Below are 24,632 nucleotides of genomic sequence, written 5' to 3' on the forward strand. Positions count from 1 at the left end.
CTGATCTCTGTCGGCTGGAGATCAGTTGTAATAGCAGGAGATCTGATTTCTTCCCGTGCCAGGACCTGGAGGTTGGCAACCTTACACATAATAGTCCGGTATTCTTATCTTTTCCTTCTAGGCGTGTAAAAAAAAAAAGGAGCAAGTCCAGATCTGGGTCTGTTCTATAGCATGTATTGCAATGATTGCTTCTCCCTCTGGAGGCTGTTGTCGGATTCCTGTCTTTTGCTTGTTTTAAAGCTCTTCTTTCTCCTACTTACATAACGTCCCTGGAGACATGAGGAAAGACACGGTACAAGCATCTCCATCAGGAGCAAGGCTTGTGACTTAGCCTGACTGTTGACACGACACCTGCCAATCAGGACAAAGCCTCTGGGCTTTGAATAGTTGCACAGATGAGGGTCTTTCAGTAGGCGCAGGCTTTGACTTCTCATGAAGTATAGCTGTGAGAAAAGTTACATTGATTAAAAAAAAACTCTTAAAGGTATGGGAGACCAGTTCTGCTTTGATATTTTTAACACTGGATTGGAGGGCAAGGTAGGGTTGCCAACCTCCAGGGGTGGCCTGGAAATCTCCTGGAATGATAACTAATCTTCAGATGATATAGATCAGTTCCCCTGGAGAAAATGGCTGTTTTTATTAAAATGTTTTTTTTATTATTTTTATATATAATAGGGTACAGAAACAAAAAGGGGCAAAGAAAGGGAAAACAGACACATGCCTGTGTTCAAGCTTTACAAATTAAAACATAGATTTATCCATTTCATTCTCACCCCTTAAAACTGAAACTAATTCTTTATGATGCCCTATACAAAATTTTCTATTCCTTTATAAAATACTTAATTTTACAGGATATATAAAAATCACTTGGTGGATAAGATATAGTCAAGTACTCAATAATGCCTCAATATAATTTGATGTTCTTGATTCTAGCCATAAACTAAAATTATCATTACCTAATACATAACACCAGAAATAAGCATATATCTATGTCCTGCCTCTATCAGCAATTTCTAACCCAGGTAAGTATTTATCATATACTGGTTGCCATTTCATCTTGAAATTATCTAATGGGTTCTTTTTCATCAAGTGTGTAAGTTTTGACATCGATGCAAAATCTAATAGCTTATGGATCCACTCAGTTAGAACCGGAATTTTTGTATTTTTCCAATATGATGCATATAAAATTCTAGTTGTCGCATATTGAAAAAGTTCCTTATATTCTGAGCTCACTTGAGAGGGTACTGGAAAATGGCAGCTTTGAAGGGTAGACTGTATGGCATTATACCCAACTGAGATCCTTCTCTTCCCCAAACCCCTCCCCAAATCTCCAGGGATTTCCCAACCCAACGTTGACAGCCCCAGAACAAGGGCTGAGCTGAGTGAGGAGTGCACCTTGTTTTGGCCAGGAATTAGGGGCTCAGCGGCCAAAGCAGGCCCCCTGTTCACCTCAAATGTTACCACAAAACTGCCCATTGGCTTCTCTCATTTGTGGGAATTTTTATGTTACCATATGTTTGCATTATTTGGGATGACGATTTACAGAGCATTTCATCTTAGTGAATACAGCAGGAGTTACATACTGTTCACGCTCACATTCATATAATCAATCAACAGTCATGGAGAGTCAAAGATGATCTCTAGTCTACAATTTGCCAGCAGCTTTCGGGTAAATCTATACCTGGGTTCTTTGCTGTGGCTCCTTATTCATTTATTACACAAGTGCCATTGGTAAGACATAATAAGCAATGCATACTAATCAAATGACAGCTGGACTTTTCATTCCTCATAAATATGTGTTTGATTTTAAGGAGACATCATGGCTTCGGTGATGATCGGCCTGTGGCAACTAGCTATTTCGATGATTATCTTCTCTCATATCTCAGCAGCCTATCCTTCTTTGGAGAGGTAAAAAAAAACCCTTTAAATGACTCAGCTTTTCTCCCTTTCTTCCCGAAACAGCTTTCTGTTTTAATGGTTTGCTAAACAATTCAAAGGTTTCTCACTTTCGGCTATCCCAGTCATACCCCACGTGCCACCTTTGTAACTCCTCTCTGCATCATGGGCTGAAAAAAAGGGTGCGAGGCAGACCTCTCCCAGGAGAAACCAACAATTGCAAAGACAAATTCGAGCTTCCCCTTCAAAGGCTGTGTTGACAGCTGGCAGTTTTTGTTTTTAGTATTTGTGCTCTTAAAGAATTGAGGGGGTGCATCATAGGATAGTATTACTGAGCTGCTTGATAAGCGTATGCGGAATGGTTGGTCCAATTGCTACTAAGTGGATTAATTCTGTATGTTTTTAGATGCTCTGCGGATCAGTCACATGTCACATAACTCTCAAGTGCCTCTCAAGCTTATTGCCCTCATAGGTTGTGCTTCCCAATAGGTTCCTGCATTAACCATTTCACATCATTAGTTCCCCTACCTTCACTGGAGTCTCCCTTAAGCTTTCATCTTACCTCAATTCTGTGGCTACCCGTTAATCACAACACCATACTTTTTGGTTGTTTCTGGGCTGGTTATTTGCCCTGAATTTGATGCTGTTGGGAAATGGGTTCCCCCCCTGCTCCCCCAAATAGGGATGCCAGCCTCCAGGTGGGAACTGGGGATCCCCTGGAATTACAACTCATCTCCAGGCTACAGAGATCAGTTCCCTTGGAGAAAATTGATGTTTTGGAGGAGGGGCTCTATGGCATTGTACCCCACTGAGGTTACCCCAGGCTCCATCCCCAAATCTCCAGGAATTTCCCAACCTTGATGTGGCAACCCTACCCCCCATCCCCTACTGGTGACCAGGGGGGACCTGGCAACAGGCAACCCTACCCCATATCATCATGGTGCATTCACAGTGTATTCGTATACCTTTTGGGGTTTTCCCAGCTTTTCTCCAATCTTTCTTGAGACTGCTTTGCTCTCACATTTTAGGAAAGATTGCAGCAAAGCCTGAATTTTCCTGATACTGCCCACACAGAAACCATCTCCCCCAGCCCCACCCCAGTCCGATTGCTCTCCCTAATTAGCAATATAATAGTGTTATAGTGATATACTGTTATACCAAAATATGAACCAGGTTTTTTAAAAAATAAAGTCAAGTATCTATTCCCCTTCCTTGCTGGGATATATGGGGAGAAAAGCATAAGCCTGCAACAAAATGCACTAGAGATTTACTTTTTTAAAAAAAATGAAAGCTGGGAACTCAAAGAACCTGATGCATCTTTTAGTGCAATGGTATATTACTATAACACCATTAAATCACTATTAAAAAAAAACCCTACCAGGGAAACCTGGAAGTCCTGTATTAGCGGTCATAGCAGCAACAGGGGGACTACACAAGCCATCTGGAAAACAGATTTCATTTGAGAACTTTCCAGCAAAGACTGGATCGCTGCACTTGTTTGCAAATACACAGCTCTCCAAGACATACATGGTTAACTCCCTGATCAGCTTAGAGCAAGATGTGCCTCCAGCAGCCTTTTAGGAATCAGGGACGAACCAGACAATTATGTATGGCTTCAGGTTGGGGAAAGGGCTATTTCACTTTCCTTCCAGGGATTTGTCTGCTCATAATCAAAAGTTGTGTTTCTTCCCAAGAACAGACAAACAGCTGGGAAGGAAAGGCTTGAACAACCACTTCTGCTTCTCCTTTCAATCAGAAGCCACCTGTAGCTGCTTTACTTGAAGCAAGAAAGCCCACAGGGAAAAGAACCACAGCACTAGATATAACTTGTAGCTATCTGCACACTCATGTACATTCAGTTCAATAAATACAAAAGGTATCCTCATGACACCTTAAAGACAGGTTTATTGAAGCATATGCTTTGGTAAGCTACAGCCCATATGGGATCTAGCGCACAAAACTTTATGCTACAATAAATGCTCATCATTAAGTATTCCCAATACTCTTTTTTGACTTTGGTCCCTCCAACAGAGTAACTACCCTGCTTGAATGGATTGTACAATCCAGTGACATTCTGGCTAAATTCCCTGACAAAGTATTTGAGAGTTACATTATTGGGACCAAGAAGAGAACCATGCAAGCAATGAAGCATGCTTTGGGACTGTGGGAATGTGGTGTATTTGGATGTACATCTGCCCCCCTTTCAAATGGTGCAGATGTGTAGATCTGGATTTTTTGGATTTCAACTGTTCAATAGCCAAAACACAAATAAATAAATACAATGTGAAAGACCTTCCTTATGATGGACATAAACCAATTAGTATCTAAAACGTACTATTGGCGACCAAGATCTAAACAAGAATAATAAAAATTGTTGTTTTTTTTTTAAACTAAATTTTATCCAATTTGCCAGCTTTAAGATTTGTAAGTTTCCATTATCCCATCTCATTCTCACAAAAAGTCTCAGAAGATGTACTGAAGAAATGAAAAGAGCTCCTTCGTCATCTGCAACATCCAAGGAAGTTACAGCAAAACCTCAGGACTGCCAACAAAGTTTAGCAGCCAAGTAAATTAACGGTCACTTTTGTGCATCTAGCAATAACACGGCGGACTGATACTGAGGGTGAAATCTAGGTGTAGCCAGTCATTGAAAGAGGGTGACAAGGTGAAACACACCGCACCATAGATCAAAGGTGCCAGTAAGTTAATTCATATCCGGATAAATATCTTCTCATGAACCGATGATATGTGGATCTAGGGCCAAACCCCTGACTGGTACAAATCCGCTTGAAGGCAATAAGGAAACTCTGTTTAATTTTATGTATGTTCAAAAGGAGAGCCAGTGTTGTGCGGTGGTTAAGAGGGTTGGACTATTACCTCAGAGATCTAGGTTCAATCCCCACTCACGCCATGGAAGCTTGCTGGGTGACCTTGGGCCAGTCACAGTCTCTCAGCGTAACCTACCTCAAAGGGTCGTTGTGAGGATAAAATGGAGGAGAGAAGAACAATGTAAGCCGCTTTGGGTCCCCATTGGGGAGAAAGGTGGTGTACAAATGAATTAAATAAAATAAATAAAATAAGAGTAACTAAACAGAGCATATACATGGGGTAATATGACAATATGCAGCACATACATACTAGAAGTTCAGTTAAAGCTAACATTTAAATATCTAATCTTGAAAACAATTACAAATAATTGTAACCTCTATTAGCAGAAAATAAGGATTTGATTGATAGTAAGGATAGGCTTTAAGTTAGGGTTGCCAACCTTGAGGTACTAGCTGGAGATCTCCTGCTATTACAACTGATCTCCAGCCACCTGGAGAAAATGGCCGCTTTGGCAATTGGACTCTATGGCATTTAAGTCCCTCCCCTCCCCAAACCCTGCCCTCCTCAGGCTCCGCCCCAAAAACCTCCCACCGGTGGTGAAGAGGGACTTGGCAACCCTGCTTTAAGTAGATAGGCCAGATCCACACAGGAGGCAAAGTAATATGAACAGGGACAGTAGTATGAAACCACTGAATGTTGAGTATATGAGCGTTGAATATATCAGTGAGATCGCATGATCTGTGATAGGAGAATAAAAACAAATAGCAAGCATAAAGCTGCACATCGTGCTATAGTGTATGGCATGAACCAGTGATGTAGTAGTTATAATGCTGGACTAAGATCTGTGAGACCCAGGTTCAAAACCCCACCCTGTCATGGAACCTCATTGGGTGGTCTTGGGCCAGTTCCTCTCTCAGCCTAGCCGACCTCACAGGGTTGTTATCGTGAGGATAACATGGAAGAGGAGAGAATGATGTTGCAAATTGTTTTGCGTCTCCATTGGGGAGAAATGTGGGATATAAATATCCAAACAAACAGCGGCACATTTCTGATCACTTCTTTTTTTTCTAATTTCCAGACATCAGAGGCAAGCTGAAGCCAGGGTAGCAGATTACCTGGGCACACTGAGAGAGCTTGAAAGGACACACAACTTACTTCAAAGCATAATGAATTCCAAGCGCAGGTAAAAATGCGGATAATGTGTAAAAAGTAAAACAAACCAACAAGACAGGTCACATTTGATTACAAGTACACTGCAGTGCTTAGAAAACATAAATGTAAGATTGCTCTGATAATGTTTAAATTTATACCTGCAGCAGGAGCTTGAAATGGGAACATGCGTGCTAGTACTGTGCTAGAAGTCTTCTCTCTTCTGTCTTCTCTCTTCTCTAACAGAAGCAAACCTTGCCAATAGTGATGAAGGAAGAAACTAGTTGGTATAGGGTAACAGGTTGCTGGAGGACAAAAAACAAATGAAGACATACAGACATGCTAAGGGTGGTGGAAAGGATGTCTCCACTCTGAAAACAAGTGCTGAAAACAGCAGCTGATGACTTCTCCTAACTTTTTAGTTTTTAATTAATTTATTTTTAAGAACTGTTTCCTAACAGTGCTATCCTAAGCTGTTTACTTCTGTTGACTTAGAAGACAATTATAACTCTGCTCAGGGCTGCACTGTAGGTTATTTAAATGAGTTCAAAATGCGAGGGAAACACCAATTTACCTTTGAGTTATTGCGGCAAGATATTTGTTATGGTGGGGGATTCCTTTCGTGAGAGGAGTAGGTGCAGTCTATAAGAATTTCATCCTGTTTGGATGGAGACGGGGGAGTTGCAACTGGAGATGTGTTTTGCATTTCAAGCAATGGAAACAATAGAATAAATAAAAAGAAACTTGAATAAATATAATAAATTTTAAAATTACAGATTAAAAAAAATCTGCACGATGATGCCAGTTAGGGTTAAGAAGATGTTTCAACAAACTTGGGCAAAATACCTGGGCCAGAAGAAAAATCTGAGAAGTGAAAAAAAATGTGGGATGAGGGAGCAGAATACTATGGCAAAACCAGCCCTGCAAAAGACCCCCTCTCCCTTCCTGATGCACCAGGGTCTCCTTATGGGTCTCTTGCAGATAAAAACTAAATATTTTTAATAAAAAATGTTAAGAGTAAAATTAACCCAAACAAAAAGCTCTGTGTAAACCACTAGTAAAGTACAAGTTATACAAGGAGCTAGTAGATGCCACAAATATGTACAGATATAGACAGTGTGTGGAAATAGGAGGTGCCTCTGAGAACTTTCAGAATTATAAGCATCTTCCATTCCTGCTTTCCTTTTATATCTCGGCAATGGCAATGGCTAGAGACATACTTTTAAAAACATGTTAAGTTGGGAGTTCAGATAAATTAGCAGATCATAGATAGAGATCATTATACTATTATATGGCATTGTAGCAACTAAAAGGTAAAAGGTAAAGGTCCCCTGTGCAAGCACCAGGTCATTCCTGACCCATGGGGTGACATCACATCCCAACGTTTTCTAGGCAGACTTTGTTTACGGGGTGGTTTGCCAGTGCCTTCCCCAGTCATCTTCCCTTTACCCCCAGCAAGCTGGGTACCCATTTTACCAACCTCGGAAGGATGGAAGGCTGAGTCAACCTTGAGCCGGCTACCTGAAACCAACTTCCGTCGGGATCGAACTCAGGTTGTGAGCAGAGCTTGAACTGCAGTACTGCAGCTTACCACTCTGCGCCACGGGACTCATCTATTAGAGCAACTACCAGTCTTTTAAAAAGCACTCTGGTGGCAGAGGGCATTGAAGATGCAGGGGCAGAAACAAGGAAAGTGTGGGGAGAATTGTCATATGGGCAATCTGTTGCCACTGCAAATTTCTGTGCATTCTCTTCTGCATTCAGAGCAGCAATGGAAGTTATTCAGAGAATCATTACAATAGGGTCACAGCCTTAAAGGTAAAGGTAGCCCCCTGTGCAAGCACCAGGTCATTACTGACCCATGGGGTGACGTCACATCCCAACGTTTACTAGGCAGACTGTGTTTACGGGGTGATTTGTCATTGCCTTCCCCAGTCATCGAAACTTTACCTCCAGCAAGCTGGGTACTCATACCAACCTTGGAAGGATGGAAGGCTGAGTCAACCTTGAGCCGGCTACCTGAAAATGACTTTTGTCGGGATCAAACTCAGGTTGTGAGCAGAGCTTGGACTGCAGTACTGCAGCTTACCACTCTGCGCCACGGGCTGATTTGGCTCTGATTGCTGGGATAATATAAGCCCATCCAGTACATCCAATTTCTGCAGTATAGACGTTCAAGGTGCTTCAAATCATGTTGATCTCCCTTCCATGATAGTTGGTCTCCTGGGTATCCATATGGCTGACAGGGGCCAGCACATTACTGCCTTCACACAGGCAATGTAGTTTTTCCTGGAGGAAAAATCACCTTGCCTTCCTTTAAACACTTTCGCACACTCCTGGTTCTTTCACAGACACATGTAGGAAAACCCCATTAGCCTCAGTGCTTATGGCAAAGCAGCAGGAGAAGATAATGTGAACGAGAGAAGTAGCAGAGGAGGGGAGTTCAATTCTTTCCCCATATTATTTCCATTATTTCCATTCAGCCTTGTTACAACTGGGCTTTTCTTACACACATAGATTTTTACTTGTTGTTGAGCCCTAGGTGTCTCCCATAATTAATCACCAAGATCCTTAGTTATGAGGACTCGCTCACGTACTCACTCACTCATTTATTTATTCATTTTAATCTTACATTTCCTACAGCTCAAGGCAGCTGAATGAATAGGTAGGTGTGAGTTGCACAATATAGCCTGATTTGTGAAGGACCTTTTCATCCTAATTTGCTTTGGGAAGACAACATGCTTGACTAGACTGGAACATTGAAGGTCTTGCTGGAGTGGAAGAACTGCAAATTTTGTGAAATCGTTTTCTAGAGGAAAAGCTTTTCTGGGAACATGTCTGATTTCTGCAGCTTTACATTATGTGGTGACTTAACAGCTGACACCATGCTTTTGAGTGGGTAGAAACTTTACAGAAGAGAAAAGAGCCAAAAAAAGAAGAGCATACATGTACACTGACCTTTTTTCCTGCCCATTTCTTATGCATCAGAGACCCAAATACATTCAGAGCGAGGGATGTGTCTGGCTTTGCTGATAACCTCATTGGTGACTGGAAGAATTCAGAAGAGACTTGTTTGCAGATTGTGCAAAAACTTAATGCAAGGTAAGGGAGAGCACCATAGAAAGTATTTACATTTTCTTTCTAAAACGTTTAAAATGAATGTAGGGAAATAGCGGTTAAAACCCTTAGGGCTGTTTAGCTTGGAAAGAAGGCAGCTAAGGGGAGACATGATAGAGGTCTATAAAATTATGCATGGTTTGGAGAGAGTGGACAGGGAGAACTTTTTCTCCCTCTCCCATAATACTAGAACACGGGTCAGCTGCTGAAGCTGGAGGGTGAGAGATTCAAAACTGATAAAAGGAAGTATTTCTTCACACAACGCATAGTTAAATTGTGGAACTCCCCGCCCCAGGATGTGGTGATGGCCGCCAACTTGGAAGGCTTTAAGAGGGGAGTGGACATGTTCATGGAGGAGAGGGGTATTCATGGCTACTAGTTAAAATGGATACTAGTCATGCTGCATACCTATTCTCTCTAGTATCAGAGGAGCATGCCTATTATTTTGGGTGCAGTGGAACACAGGCAGGATGGTGCTGCTGCAGTTGTCTTGTTTGTGGGCTTCCTAGAGGCACCTGGTTGGCCACTGTGTGAACAGACTGCTGGACTTGATGGGCCTTGGTCTGATACAGCATGGCTTTTCTTATGTTCATATGTAAATTGTTGAAGATGCATGCTTTTGAAATGTCAGGAAGGTCAGATGTAACTACATGATGCATGAGCTCTAGTTCCAGCAACTTTGCTCTATCGGGTAGATGTGCATTTATCTTGCACTCATCTGACCATCTAATACCACACAAGCACACAGGAAGCTGCTCAGTGACAATGCACATGCTTTGCTCCCAGAAGGCCCCAGGTCAGTACCTGACATCTCCAATTAAATGGATCTTGGGTAGCAAAACTAGAGAAGACTTCTTCCTGACACACCTTGGAAAATACCTACCAGCTGAAGTCAACAGTACTGGACTAGGTGAATTAACAGACTGCATTGGTGTGAGATAGTTCCTTATAAATTTTTTTTTATATGAAGAACAAGGACTGGGTCAGTCTCAGGAAGCCCTTTGACATTCTGGAACAACGGTCTTGGTTCAACAAGGAGTGGTGCTGTGGTCATCAGGGAGTAAACGGTGATGCCTGCAATTATTTTCTTCTGGCATGGCTGGATTTTTCTGCGAGCTGTTGTGCCCAACCATCCACTGAAGTTTGAAGATGGTATACCCAATGCATTTAGACTGCCTCCAATAATGGGTGCCTGTGTGTATGTTAAGTGCCGTCAAGTCACTTCCAACTCATGTCGACCCTATGAATCAATGTTCTCCAGAACATCCTATCATTAACAGCCTTGCTCAGGTCTGCAAACTGAGGGCAGTGGCTTCCTTTACAGAGTCAACCCATCTCATGTTGAAGGTTCCTCTTTTCCTGCTGCCTTCAACTTTTCCTAGCATGATTGTCTTTGCCCTCCTCTAAGTGACAGCCTTTCAAATACTTAAAGAGAGCAGTCACATCCCCCCTCAACCTACTCTTCCCCAGACTGAACATTCCCAAGGAGCCACTGTCTAGTGCAGTGAATTTTCCAGAATTCCCACAAGCCCCTGAAATGCTGTTCTTTGCTTGAGATGCATTCCCAAATGATACATATGCGCTCTTCATTCTTTCATCTCTCCCCTCCCAAAAATTAGTCGCAAGGATGGCAATTTCATAGCAATAATCAGCACAGAAACACTTAGGAATCACCGGAGGCTTCACATCCCATGGCACACAAACATATAACTTTTCTTCTGTTGTTACCCATGGGAAAGGGAACAGAGGTGGGGCAGCATAATCTTGATGTTGTTTTTACCTCCTGCAGAAGTCCCTTTGACAGAAACCTCCTGCATGGTTGATGTAGCTCAGGACTGAGGATTTGGATAAATTAAGAAGGGAGTAGGAAAGGGCCAGATGTTAGGGTTGCCAACCTTCAGGTACTAGCCGGAGATCTCCTGCTATTACAACTGATCTCCAGCTGATAGAGATCAGTTCACCTGGAGGAAATGGCCGCTTTGGCAATTGGACTCTATGGCATTGAGGTCCCTCCCCTCCCCAAACCCTGCCCTCCTCAGGCTCCACCCCAAAACCTCCTGCCAGTTTCCAAGGGGGACCTGGCAACCCTACCAGATGTGTCTGATATGGTCTTCAGACCTGGGTTACCTCATTTGTGGTATAGTACGTCACACCATGAATCATACAAATAAGAAATGATGGGCCATCAAACTGGCTCTCAGAGCATAGTTCCACGCTCACCGTTTTCCCAAACAGTGAGATTACAGGGCAACATTGCATAGGTTTGGTTTCCTTGGATTAGTGAACCGTGGAGTTTTACTGTACCTTTGTAATGTTTCTTTTATTTACAAATATACATGTAGAACATAAGTAGAGGCAAAAGGACATTCCAGCAGGGCAGAGAGAGAGAGAGAGAGAGAGAGAGAGAGTGACCCCACCCAGCATCTCAAAGCCGATCAGTTTCCTGAATAAAATGGTACCATTTCACATCAGGAAGTTTCCTGAATAAAATGGTACCATTTCACACCAGGAATACAGCATGGGAGTTAAGCCCACTTTCCCTGTAGTACCTATTCAAATTGGGCCCATGTGCACCTAGGAATTAAGTTCTGAGCACTGAAGTCCCAGAGCATGTCTGTCAACAGGGCCCCATAGCAGAACACATGGTGAACGCAAGGACTTCATAATGTATTACAAGCATCTTGAATTCTTACATTTGCCCACAGCAAGAGTTCTACATTACACATGAATGCATAAAAGAGCAATCTGATTCCCGCCTCTCTCTCTCCCTCCCCCCCCTCTCTCTCCCTCTCTCCCCCCCCCAATCTGATACGTGGGGTAGTTATCCTGTTTTCTCTACAGGGATCTCTTTTTGCCTCTATCTACATTCTACATGTGTATTTGTAAATAAAATATATATGACCAAAATCATTATTGTCTACTCAGACTGGCAGTAGATCTCCTGGGTTTCAGGCAGAAGTCTTTCACATCACTGATCTAATCTTTCAACTGGAGATGTTGGGGATTGAACCTAGGACTTTCTGTGAGCAAAGCAAATACTCTGTCACGGAGCCACAGCCCCTATATTTGTTCTTTTCCAGACTGTAGCTCCTGGAGCTGCAGTTTCAAGGAAGAGACTGGCAGGGCAGATACTTTTATAACCCTTCCCTCTCCAAGCTGCCTTTACCCCTGGGAGGATATAGTGCATATATGAAGTATAAATCTGGGCCTGAATAATGGGTTGATGAGCAACCTATCAAGACAGGGAGGTCAGAGCTCAAGGGGTGATCACAGCTGTGGGAATCAGAAGAAATGGCTCAACAAACCAAGTGGGACTGGTCAGGAACGTCCGTCTGGCTTCAATGTGCTTAGAAGGCTGCTGTGCCAGGAACATCATCCAATGATTGTGTAACATTTTACCTGTTTTTCTCCTTTAAAGTTTTCCAGGTAATGATGCTCAAGATGCCACTCAGGTGATTAGCCGTTCTATTTGCCAACTGCTTGCAGAAATGAACGAAGAAGCATCTGGAGCAACATTTGATAGAAGCCATGAATGAAACATCCAACACTGGACAGATTGTCATAAGGAAATTGCCATGTCTCCTTTTCCTGTATAAATGAAGTGATTGGGGTGGGGGGGAGGTGACAATTATGGAAATAACTTTAGTAAGGGAGCTCAACTAATCAAGGGAACTGGAATTGCTAATCAGAAAAACACAGACATCCAGAGGATATTTCATCATAGTTTATAATTTAGAATTCTTCATCTTGACTTAATCTCCAAAATTTAATAAAGGAGCTTTAGCATAACTTCTTACTGATTGGTATTTTGCATGTGATATTGGGGAATCAGTCACAAGGGAGACAGAGCAAACTTGTAAAGTAGTTGTATTTCTCCTTAGTCTTTTGCAAGATTACTTCCATATGAATGTATTCAGGCATCAAAAATTAACAAAAGAATGTGCCAGAAGCAGCCACTGTCTCTGATCGGGAAAGACAGCTCACAAACTACCTTAAAAGCAAGCTCATCAAAACAGTAATAAAATATTAACCCTTTCCCCAAAATACACAATATCACCACACTAAGAAAACTAATGTCACATTCCTGCACTGAGTCTGTGTGTTGCATGATTGCCTGCATATAAACCCATGATTCCTCTTCTTGATACCATCCCAAGATATAGAGCCCAGCCTGTCAGTAACCAGTGCCTTGGGGTACACTGGTAAAGCTTGCCTCTGAGCAAGTACAAAGGGCAGAGCTTCCAGTTACCTTAGCTCCCACCGTGGGTGTATGTCCTTAGTGTGTATGAGTAGTCTTAGCTTGTGGGTGGGATTTCAGACACAGTCTGCTTTCTTAAACAGGAAATAAGCTTTATCACTAACCATTAACCATTTATCACTAACCATTAAACCATTAAACCATTAAACTCATACATAGTAGGAGAAATACAGATCTAAGGAAATACAAGGACTCATAGTAATGGGTATATATTGCAGGTGGAAAGATACCAGCTGGACATTAGGACATTTTTTTTTTGCAGTGAGAATAGTTCAGCAGTGGAATCGGCTGCCGAGGGAGGTGGGGAGCGCCCCTCTCTGGCAGTCCTCAAGCAACGGCTGGATGAACACTTGTCAGGGACGCTCTACACTGATCCTGCATTGAGCAGGGGGTTGGACAAGATGGCCTGTACGGTCCCTTCCAGTTCTATGATTCTATGATATATCTGAGTTACATTATGCTAGTTACCTTCAGATGGAGCCAATGCGTCTCCATCACTGCATCTGGACAAAGTGTTTGAATACAGAACAAAGGAAGAGTTCACCTTTTAACATTTCTGCCTGCTTAGGTGACCCCCCCCCCCCCCGCCAGTCCAGAGTTAGGAATCCTGCCCCTTGTGGGAGCTGCTCTGCTCTCTGCCAGTGATGCCCCTTGGTTTATAGTAGTCCTCGTCTAACCCTTGTATCTCTCTCCCTCATTGCATTTTATGATGCCCATCCATCAGATCCCCTTTGGCAGGTGGGCCCCAAATGGCTGAGCCACAGTTCCTGTTTTTCTGACTGCCCCCTTTTGGGACAATAAACAGTTTGCCATGGGTTCAGGAACCCCGAACATAACATCCTCCCCCAGCTTCTTACAGATGGTTCACAGACTAGCTTGCTAAGCTTCACTCAACTGACCCATTGAATTAACATACAAAACCTTTAAAACATTTCAAGTCCCACAACAACATTTCTAAACCATAGAGTATACAAAGAGTACAAACATGTGGTTACATCGTATAAAGAATATCCTCAGGTGGCTACATAGCTCCTGAGCTTGCTACAGAGTAAAAATTCAGCACAACAACAAACAGCAAACAAGTTAAGAGGGAACAAAACGAAACAAAAATTAGGCGAAATGCATGCGTTCGATCCTGGCTGAATCCTGGCTGAAACAGGGATTAAAGGAGGATAAAGCGACCATGCCCTGACCTGGATGGCCCAGGCTAGCCTGATCTGGTCAGATCTCAGAAGCTAAGCAGGGTCAGCCCTGGTTAGTATTTGGATGGGAGACCACCAAGGAATACCAGGGTTGCTGTGCAGAGGAAGGCACTGGCAAACCACCTCTGTACGTCTCTTGCCATGAAAACCCCAAAAGGGGTCGCCATAAGTCGGCTGCGACTTGATGGCACTTTACACACACACACACAAAGCGACCATGCGTTTTCGCCCCATGACTCCAAATTAGCAGAAAGCCCAGAGGAAGAACACTGCCACACTACATGTTACATTTATTCCCTATGATGAATACTTTCTTTCAAGGAAAAGCACCCATGGGAGGCTGAGATAGCAAAGAATCTTGCGGCACCTTATTTATTTATTTGTTGTTTGTTTAGGTTTTTACTCCATCCTCAATCCTCGGCTGAAGCCAGGCCAGGGCGGCTAGCAGCATATCGATACAATAAAAATTATGAAATACAATAAAACCAACAGATAAAAACAATTTAGCTATCCCCATAAAATGATGGTAAAAGAACAGATGGCTCTCCTTTATGCACACAGGGTCCGCTATAGGGCTGAGAAAGCAGTCAGGGACCCCATATCAGATGGTACATAAATCAAAGGCACAGAAAAGAATGAGGGGCTAGGGAGGAGGCCAGTACTGATGGAAAACCGCAGCTGCCCTCAACTATAGGCCTGGCAGAATAACTCCGTTTTGCAGGCCCTGTGGAACTCTTTAAGATGCTGCAGGGCCCTGATCTCATTTAGGAAGGGAGTTCCACCAGGCCAGGGCTGAAAAAGTCCTGGCCCTAGCTCAGGACAGCCGGATACTCTTTGGGTCGGAGACCACCAGTAGATTGTTATCAGCTGAGCGTAAAACTATTTGAGGGGTGTACCAGGAGAAGTGGTCACGCAGATATGAAGGTTCCAGACCGTGTAAGGCTTTAAAGGTTAAAACCAGCACCTTGAACCTGATCTGGTACTTAGGGTTGTCAACTTCCGGGTACTAACCGGAGATCTCCCGCTATTACAACTGATCTCCAGCCGATAGAGATCGGTTCACCTGGAGAAAATGGCTGCTTTGGCAATTGGACTCTATAGCATTGAAGTCCTTCCCCTCTCAAAACCCCGCCCTCCTCAGGCTCTGCCCCAGAAACCTCGCCGGTGGTGAAGAGTACCCTACTGGTACTCCTGCTGGAGCCAATGCAATTGACATAGCACTGGCTGAATCCCAATAAAGCCAGCAATCCCGATAAAGGCGAAAAATCGGCTTTATGGGGATCATTTTGGAATCCCCAGCTACAGCAGTGGAAAGGAAGGAGATCCCTTAAAAAAAAAACACCACCACTTTGGCACATTCACTCTGGGTTCAACAGGGCTTTAAAGTTTAATTCCCTACACTGGCTTTATTATAGCCCATGGGGAATATTTCTGGGGCTTGGGGGGGGCCCTGTTTTTTAAGGTAGATACACCAATTTTTCAGCATTGCTTCTGATGACTCTCCTTAGAACAACCACCAAGTTTGATAATGATTGGGTTGGGGGGGGGGTCCAATTTTATGAGCCCCCAAATAGGGTGCCCCATCCATCCTCCATTGTTTCCAATGGAGGGGGGAAAACAGCCTTTTTTTCTGCTCCAGGGGAAAAGCAAAGAGACATTCCTGTGAGCAACCACAAGTCGATGCCTCCCACCCCAAGAATCAACACAAGCCCAACAGAACCAAACCAGAACCCAGGAATCCAACGGAACCACAAGCCAATGTGGCAAAGCCTAACAGAACCAATGTTAGGCCAAATACTGGAAAGCTAAGCATGTCCCTGTGCTAACAGAGTGGATTACAAAGTTACAAGACTATGCAGCGATGGCAAAACGAACCCATATTTTGAAAAGGATATCGGTGGAAGACCACGGACGAAAGTGGCAACCATTATACGACAGATATTAATAGAACTGTTTAAATAATAATTGTTTGTTAATAGGTTTAGAAATAGGAACAGATCAGCTAATGTTCATAATTAGAAATGTCACTATCCAGCTAAACGAGATTAAATAATGTTTAATTTAGCAAGAAACAAGAGCAGATAAAATGTTTAGTATAGTTACGATACGCATTTAGAACCGTATGGAGAAAATGTTGGTTTTAGTAAATATTGTTAACAAGTGGGGGTGGCACAACATCAGAGTTCACTAGAGATGACAAGATAAGATCTGAGCACGGAGGTCTTTTATGAATGGAACTACCCTCAATGTCTCCCCCCCTTTTTATGTATCCCTTCTGTTATGAAAAATCAAATATATTTTTTAAAAGAACCAATGTTAAACCAGAGAATCACAGCAGGGAAAAAAATCAAGAAGGGGGGGCACTTTTCCTAGCCCAGACTGAACCAAACACAATGTGCAGGTGCCCACCAGAACCCAGGCCCACTCTGGCAGTGAAAGCCCAACAGAACCATTGTCAAACCACAGAATGTCAGCATTTTAAACATGTTTTTTTCTTTTTCACAGTCAAGGGCAGAAGCCCTGCACAGCAATCGTAAGCACAGAGGGCGTACTTTTGCGATCCCGCTTTTTCTTTCCCAGCAGTACTAACCCACTGCAATGTGCAGAAGCCCATCAGAACCCAGGTAGACACACACACATGGAGGGGTAAATGAGATGCCCCCTGCAATTCCTTGTGGGTCCCCTGGTTGGGTGATTCTAAAAGAGGAAGGCTGTTTCTGTCAATGGTGAAACAGCTTCCCACAGAGTATGGTCTGCTGCTGACTTTCTTAGCTAGGGGTTCCCAACATGATGCCTGGGGGCCCCGTGCCACCCACCAACACCTTTCCTCATGCCTGCCAAGCATTTTTAGAAAGTGGGTGGGGCCAGGTGAGGTCTTGGCAAGAGACATTTGGAGGTAGTTTGCCATTGCCTGCCTCCGCGTGGGCTGAGAGAGTTCTCCTAAGCCAGGCACATAGCCACAGAGTGATGAAGTAGAAAGATCCAAGAAGGAGTGCCATGGCAGGTGTTTAAGTGGGAGGGGAGTGGCACCCTTTAAAGCTGCAACTAAGGTGGTCCATCCCCAAACAACTATCCCATGTCCAATTATTCAAGTTTTTCATGATTTGAATATTTTAGAGGTCTTTAGTCTGTTCAGATGTTTCACAAATGAAATTGTCACTCAGCTGTATTCAGTAACACCTGTTCTCATTGGTTCCATCTGCACGCAGGTGATCTTTAAAGCAGGGACAATTCAATGTCTATATCTATGATAATATGAATAGCAGATTGCAGGCAGCTGCTGGTTCCAGTAAATAAGTCATAAATAAGTGAATCAATAAACTAGGATGCAAAGGTTAATCTATGGGTGGTTTGGTGTCATCTGAGACGTTATTTCCTCATTGAGCAGTGAAAAGAAGACTGTATTGTCACAATAAGTGAAGAAAAGAAACATATTTGCTTTCCCTACCTTTTGGATTTGTTTTCCTTATGGCTCTTTTCAGACCGTCTTGGACCTGCGTGCTCCTCCTGATGGTGACGGTAATTCATGTTCAGGCACAGACGACAGGTAACCAGAGTCTAACAGCATAGGCTAAAATGGCTGATATGGGCTTCATTTTTAAAGCAATGGACGAGGAATGGCTGTTTAAGTTGAGATATAAGAACAAACAACAAAAACTGTGGTTTAGTCAGGAATTAAGTGCCCTGTGAATTTCAAAAGGTTTTTTTTTTGGGGGGGGGGTCAGGAACAGACTTTAGATACTCTTTCTAACATTATAACACAAGAATTATAGCAGATCTTTGACTGTCCAAGTTAACATTGTGAGCAGAAATGGACAATTCTAAAAGAAATTGATTGTGGTTTATAATTCATTAACAATTAATTTAAATAATTTGAAATTAATTTTACAAAAAAAGAATCATGTTATGATTAAGGATTTCTAAATGTGTTATAAACCTTGGATGTGTCCCAATTTACATGGTTGTAGATTCTTCAAAGAGGTTGATAAAATTAACTATTTTTAACATTGAAATGGCTATACAAACATTAACATGTATTTTCAGGTCAAAATATTATTAGACAGATTGCCTCACACCTGCCTATTGCCACATTACATGTAACTTCCTATGAACATATTCTACTGAAAGCAGTCATAAAGACAAGATACTGGAGTAGATTTTAGCAAATCTTGTTGTTATTCAATTACTTTGTGTTTTCACTTATTCAAGATAATTTTTTCTTTCTGCCTAACTAGATTGTCATGTCAATAACAACAGTCCTCAGATAGAGGAGAACAACCTTCCTGGGCAGGTGGTTACCACCATTGAGAAAGGCCCCGGTGTCACAGTCACCATTGATCCTACATCAGAGTACCCTGGTTTTTTTGAGATTAATGGTACACAGCTAATCCTGAAACATTCTTTGGATTATGAGGTAATAATTCATTAGAAAAATTGAACAGTTCTGATTGGGGATTAATGGCATAGTGACTCTCCTGTATATGAAAACTCTGCCAACCTCCAGGCCTGGAGATCTCCCAGAATTACAACTGATTGCCAAATGACAGAGATCAGCTCCTCTGAAATGCTTTGGAGGGAGGACTACCATGCTAAGGTCCCCACCCTCCCCAGTTTCCACCCCCAGATCTCCTGAATATCCCAACCCAGACTTTGGCTGCAATCTTCCCTGAAATATCACAGCAAAGTAGGTTTGGGAACAATCACAGGAAAATACAGGGAAAACCCCAGGGATGCACGGAAGCACTCCTATCTAACGACAGTGAGGAGTGTCTCACAGCCAACTCTGAGTGAATTTGTTACTCTTTACATCTTGGCCATCTTCTGGGCATGGAGTAGGAGTCACTGGGTGTGTGTAGGGGAGGTAGTTGTGAACTACCTGCATTGTGCAGGGGGTTGGACTAGATGAGCCTGGTGGTCCCTTCCAACTCTATGATTCTATGTTTCTATGATTCTACACATGAAACTGCCTTATACTGAATCAGATCCTTGGTCCATCTAGGTCAGTATTGTCTACTCCGACTGGTGGTGGCTCTCCAGGGTCTCAGGCATAGGTCTTTCCCATCACCTACTACCTGGTCCTTTCAACTGGACATGCTGGGCATTGAACATGGGACCTTCTGCATGCCAGTAAGATGCTCTACCACTGAGCCAGGTCCCTTCCCCTTTGGATTAGACTGTATTTTGGGGAAGGTATATTTAACAGTGCATCTTTCTAATTCTTAAGCATCTCTTTTTCCCCATTGCCAGCTTTTATTGGAAAATAAATTATTTTTCCTCTTAAAAATCTGCCACATAGAAACCATAGGGGCATAATTTAGGACCCAGCTAGACATTACATTCAAATACATATCATAATGAATCCTTGAAAAGTTTATTTTAAAATCAACAGCAGCCTCTGTAGCCTGCAAGATTGAGCAGAGGAGTGGTGATAGTAAATTTACAACAAATACTCTTATTTATTTAGTCTTCTGACTTGCTCCATCCCAGGGGTGGGGAATCTTTTTTCCGCCATGGGCCATTTGGATATTTATAACATCATTTGCGGGCCATACAAAATTATCAACTTAAAAATTAGCCGACCAAGCCCCAAGCAGGCAGCTGCCCCAGATGACACCCCCCCCACGTGGGCAAGCAGGCAGGTATCCAACCAGTGGTGCACTCACCCACTTGGTGGCACAGGATGGTCTGTTGCACCAGCCGGGCGTAGCCGTCCAGCCGCACGCTGGAGTTGCTCCTGCTACACGTGGTCGGGGCTGGATTCTACAGCCGGCTCCTGCTACCTCCGCCTGCAGGGATGAAATGAGGACACACTGGCTAAGAACTCCCCCCACCCCCCATGAAGATCAAGCGGGGTTTTTATCAGGTAGATTGATTAGTCAAAATGTTAGAGTGGTAATAGATCTTTTAGAATATGCAGAACATGTTCCAACTCTGGTAGCTTTGATATTTTTAGATGCCGAAAAAGCATTTGATAATGTGAATTGGAATTTTATGAAGAAAATATTAGACTTTATAGATGTGGGAACAAATTTTAAAACAGCTATTGAAAATATATATAGTTATCAGACAGCTAAGCTGTTGATAAATGGTACACTATCTTCACAATTTGAAATACAAAAAGGTACCAGACAAGGTTATCCTCTTTCTCTGTTATTGTTTATAGTAGTGTTGGAAGTCATATTGAAAAAGATTAGACAAACGGAAGATTTACATGGATTTCAAATAGGGAGAAATCACTTTAAGATTAAAGCATATGCAGATGATCTCGTATGTTTTTTGACAAACCCTATTGATCAAGTTGAAAACTGGAATAAAATAGTGGAGGTTTATTGAAAACTTGCAGGTTTTAAAATAAATAAGAATAAAACTAAAATATTGGTTAAAAATATGACTCTCTCACAGCAACAAGAATTAACAAAAAAATCAGGCTTTATTATTGAACATAAAATAAAATATTTGTGTATATGGTTATCTCAAAATAATCTTAATTTATTTCTAAATAATTATACTAAACAATGGCAACAGATTGTAACAGACTTTAAAAATTGGGGGAAAAATACCGCTAACACTATGGGGTAGAATCGCTGTGATTAAAATGATGGTATTACCCAAGATGCTTTTTTTTGTTTCAAAATTTGCCAATCATAAAAGGAGTACATATATTCAAAAGTTGGAAGAAATATATTTTAAACTTTTTATGGGGAAAAGAAAGACATAGAATAGCTTATAATAACTTAATTCAACTAAAGGAAACAGGAGGTTTGGGGTTACCCGATTTAAGAATGTACTATGAAGCAGCTTGTGTTAATTGGTTAAAGAATTGGATACTATTAGAAAATATAAAACTTTTAGAATTGGAAGGATTTAACTTACGTTTCAGATGGCATGCATACTTGTGGTATGAGAAAGAGAAAGTAAATAAAGAATTTAATTCTCATATTATTAGATATGGTTTATTTCAAACTTGGAGAAAATATAAAGGATTTTTTGAAAATAAAACTCCAGGTTGGATTAACCCAGTAGAAGCATTTATGAAGAGGGGTATGCAACTAAATTTAGATATGGATATTTATAGAGAGATTATAGAGTTCTTCATCCTATGTTCTATATATTGCTATAGCACTATAACGGTTATCTTAAAATCTGAAATAGAAATAAGAGCAGTAACTTGTGCAATGTCAGGTGCATACATGGAATTGTTTGATACAGTGGCTTCCCAACTCACATACGTATGGTAAAGTAAGCCCTCACAATGTGTTTCAGACATTCATGTTTAAGATCCCCCCGTGTGTGTGTGTGTTAAGTGCCATTATGTCGCTTCCGACTCATGGCGACCTTATGAATTAAAGTCCTCCAAAGTGTCCTATCTTTGACAGCCTTGCTCAGATCTTTCAAATTAAGGGCTGTGGCTTCCTTTATTGAGTCCATCCATGTCTTGTTGGGTCTTCCTCTTTTCCTGCTGCCCTCAACTTTTCCTGTATGGTTGTCTTTTCCAGTTACTCTTGTCGTCTCATGATGTGACCAAAATACGATCGCCTCAGTTTAGTCACTTTAGCTTCTAGGGTCAGTTCAGACCTGATTTGACCTAAAACCCACTGATTTGTCTTTTTGGCAGTCCAGGGTATCCATAACACTCTCCTCCAACACGACATTTCAAAGGAATCTATTTTCTTCCTATCAGCTTTCTTCACTTTCAAGTTTTCACACCCATACATAGTAATAGGAAATACAATGGCATGAATTAATCTAGTCTTGGTGGCCAGTGACACATCCTTACAGTTCAAAATCTTTTCTAGCTCCTTCATGGCTGCCCTTCCTAGTCTCAATCTCCTTCTGATTTCTTGGCTGCAGTCTCCCTTTTGGTTGATGGTGGAGCCAAGACTTGAACAATTTCAATTTCCTCATCATCAACCTTAAAGTTGTGTAATTCTCCTGTAGTCATTACTTTTGTTTTCTTGATGTTCAGCTGTAGTCCTGCTTTGGCACTTTCTCTTTTAACTTTCAGCAGTAGTCATTTCAAATCTTCACTATTTTCTGCCAATAATGTAGTGTCATCGGCATATCTCAAATTATTAATGTTCCTCCCTCCATGTTCACTCCACCTTTATCTAAACCTAATCCAGCTTTCCTAATTATATGTTCTGCATATAGATTGAAGAGATAGGAAGATAAAATACACATTAAGGATATTTTTGCACAGGAAACTGTGTATGAGGTGGCCCTGAGACAAATGGACCAGTTCTTCACAAAATGTATTTAAGCAAAGGACTCACGCTCACGGGGTGCTCAAGAGAAGTCAGCTACCCAAATGCTTTCAGAAGCTGAGTATTCAGTGGCTTTAGTTCATCTTGTGTGCAAACAACACATGCAAGGTCTCTTCAAATGGCTTTATTTCTAAAATAGCATTCAGTATTGTTAAAAACTGTCTTGAAATCAATACATTAATGTCATTTTCAAAATGCAGCTATGAAGGTCTCCATTGTGTGCATGTATGTGTCAGCTCACGAAATGAGCACATTTGTCAAAGTGGCATGCATGAATATGGATGAATTTATTGAGGGTTAAAGCTGTAAATCAGCAGAGCACTATACTTGTGGCTGTGTACGTGTAACACAGTAAAACTCCACTGCAAATGCTCAAAGGGACAAAGCAGCTTGTATATAGCGCATGTCGGCAGTAGTATAAAAATATGTTTTCACTGAAAATATTTCTTTTTAATACAGACTACATCCGCAATATATGTAAGGCTGAACTGCTGGAGCAGTGGTGTGGAAGTGAGTAATTTAAAAAATATTCCTTAATTGTGTTGATTTCTTCTTCTCCTCTCGTGCAATGAACTCATTGGGGTAGGAGCATGCTCCTCATCAAGGGTAATATCCAAGATGCTCACCAACATGTATACACATCTATTGCCGCAGTGCTCCTAGGGGCTTCTTAGTGTTGCTTTTTCCAGGACCCTGATTGAGGCACAGCAGAAACATATACAACTGCTTTGATCAGAAACACTGGTGGGTTGTAAAAAATTGAAGTGCATACCACTGGTCATAAGCGCTCTACAATACTACCTTCTGAAAAACTATCGTCTATACACTGCCATGTTCATCCCTAACAACCAAGTGTATTAATATCCCTTCTACTGAAGAATCTCTCATATTTGATCTCACCTGCTCTCTGACCATTGATAAAATTGGGTGCAGTTAAGAGCAGGCAGGAATTTGAAGAAGAAAAACCACACATACATTCACACACAGAGGAAAGAAGGCATAACGGACCCCATATCCTTCTCTCCTTCTGACCCACCAGCCAGCCAACCTTTTATTCCCCCCATCTTCGGCTGTATTTATTTTCTTCGTTTATACCCCTTTCTACACAATGGAGACCCAAAGCAGCCTGCGTCATTCTCCTCTCTTCCACTTTTTCCTCACGACAATCCTGTGAGGTGGTTTGGCTCAGAGAATGAGAGACTGGCCCAAGGCCATCCAGTGTGCCTCCGTGGCAGAGTGGGGATTTGAACCTGATCCTCCCAGATTCTAATCTGAAACTCTAACCACGGCACAAAAGTGGCTTCTGTGGGATGGCTGCAGTTGAACATTCACAAGTAGCCGGGCCTGGGTGAGTCATGCAAGTTGCATGGTAGCAACTGGTGGTTGCTACCTGGTCTTGCCCCAGTGTAGGGTTTCCAGGTGGGTTGTTTCTGTGGGAAATCCACCAGGCTTCTCCAGAGAGGGGGGTTGCATGCTCATGCATGTTATTGCCCCTGCCCTGCCCTTAGGGTTGCCAGGGACCTCTTCACCACCGCCAGGAAGTTTTTGGGGCGGAGCTTGAGGAGGTCGGGGTTTGGGGAGGGGAGGGACTTCAATGCCATACAGTCCAATTGCCCAAGCGGCCATTTTCAGGTGAACTGCTCTCTATCAGCTGGAGATCAGTTGTAATAACAGGAGATCTCCAACTAGTACCTGGAGGTTGGGAACTGGCAGCAGGGCAGAGGGCAGAGGGCCATTAAAGGAATCCTTACAGATTGTAGATGATCTTCGCTTGCAATCTCAACTCATACTTGGTGTAAAATAAAGTTGGTGTCAAACAAAGTTGTTGGAAGGAAGCATTCCTTATTTCTAATATCCCCAGCTTCATGGAATTCTATTATGTCCTATATTTTCAACTTTTGTTCAAGTCAACCAACA

At 42.2% G+C, this 24,632-nt stretch overlaps 1 protein-coding gene across 1 annotated transcript in view; it reads left to right on the top strand.

Annotated features, from left to right (window-relative positions):
* Nucleotides 1-1,819: 1,819 nt before the first annotated feature.
* CDHR5 (cadherin related family member 5) overlaps nt 1,820-24,632 on the top strand; it is a 46,969-nt gene continuing 24,156 nt past the window's right edge. Inside the window, exons 1-6 of the mRNA XM_056851967.1 lie at nt 1,820-1,908; nt 5,804-5,908; nt 8,863-8,976; nt 17,934-17,998; nt 18,687-18,865; nt 23,175-23,225. Coding sequence (XP_056707945.1) covers nt 1,820-1,908; nt 5,804-5,908; nt 8,863-8,976; nt 17,934-17,998; nt 18,687-18,865; nt 23,175-23,225 — 603 coding nt within the window. The remainder of the gene's footprint in view (nt 1,909-5,803; nt 5,909-8,862; nt 8,977-17,933; nt 17,999-18,686; nt 18,866-23,174; nt 23,226-24,632) is intronic.

Source organism: Euleptes europaea, chromosome 6, assembly GCF_029931775.1.
Source record: "Euleptes europaea isolate rEulEur1 chromosome 6, rEulEur1.hap1, whole genome shotgun sequence".
Lineage (NCBI taxonomy): Eukaryota > Metazoa > Chordata > Lepidosauria > Squamata > Sphaerodactylidae > Euleptes > Euleptes europaea.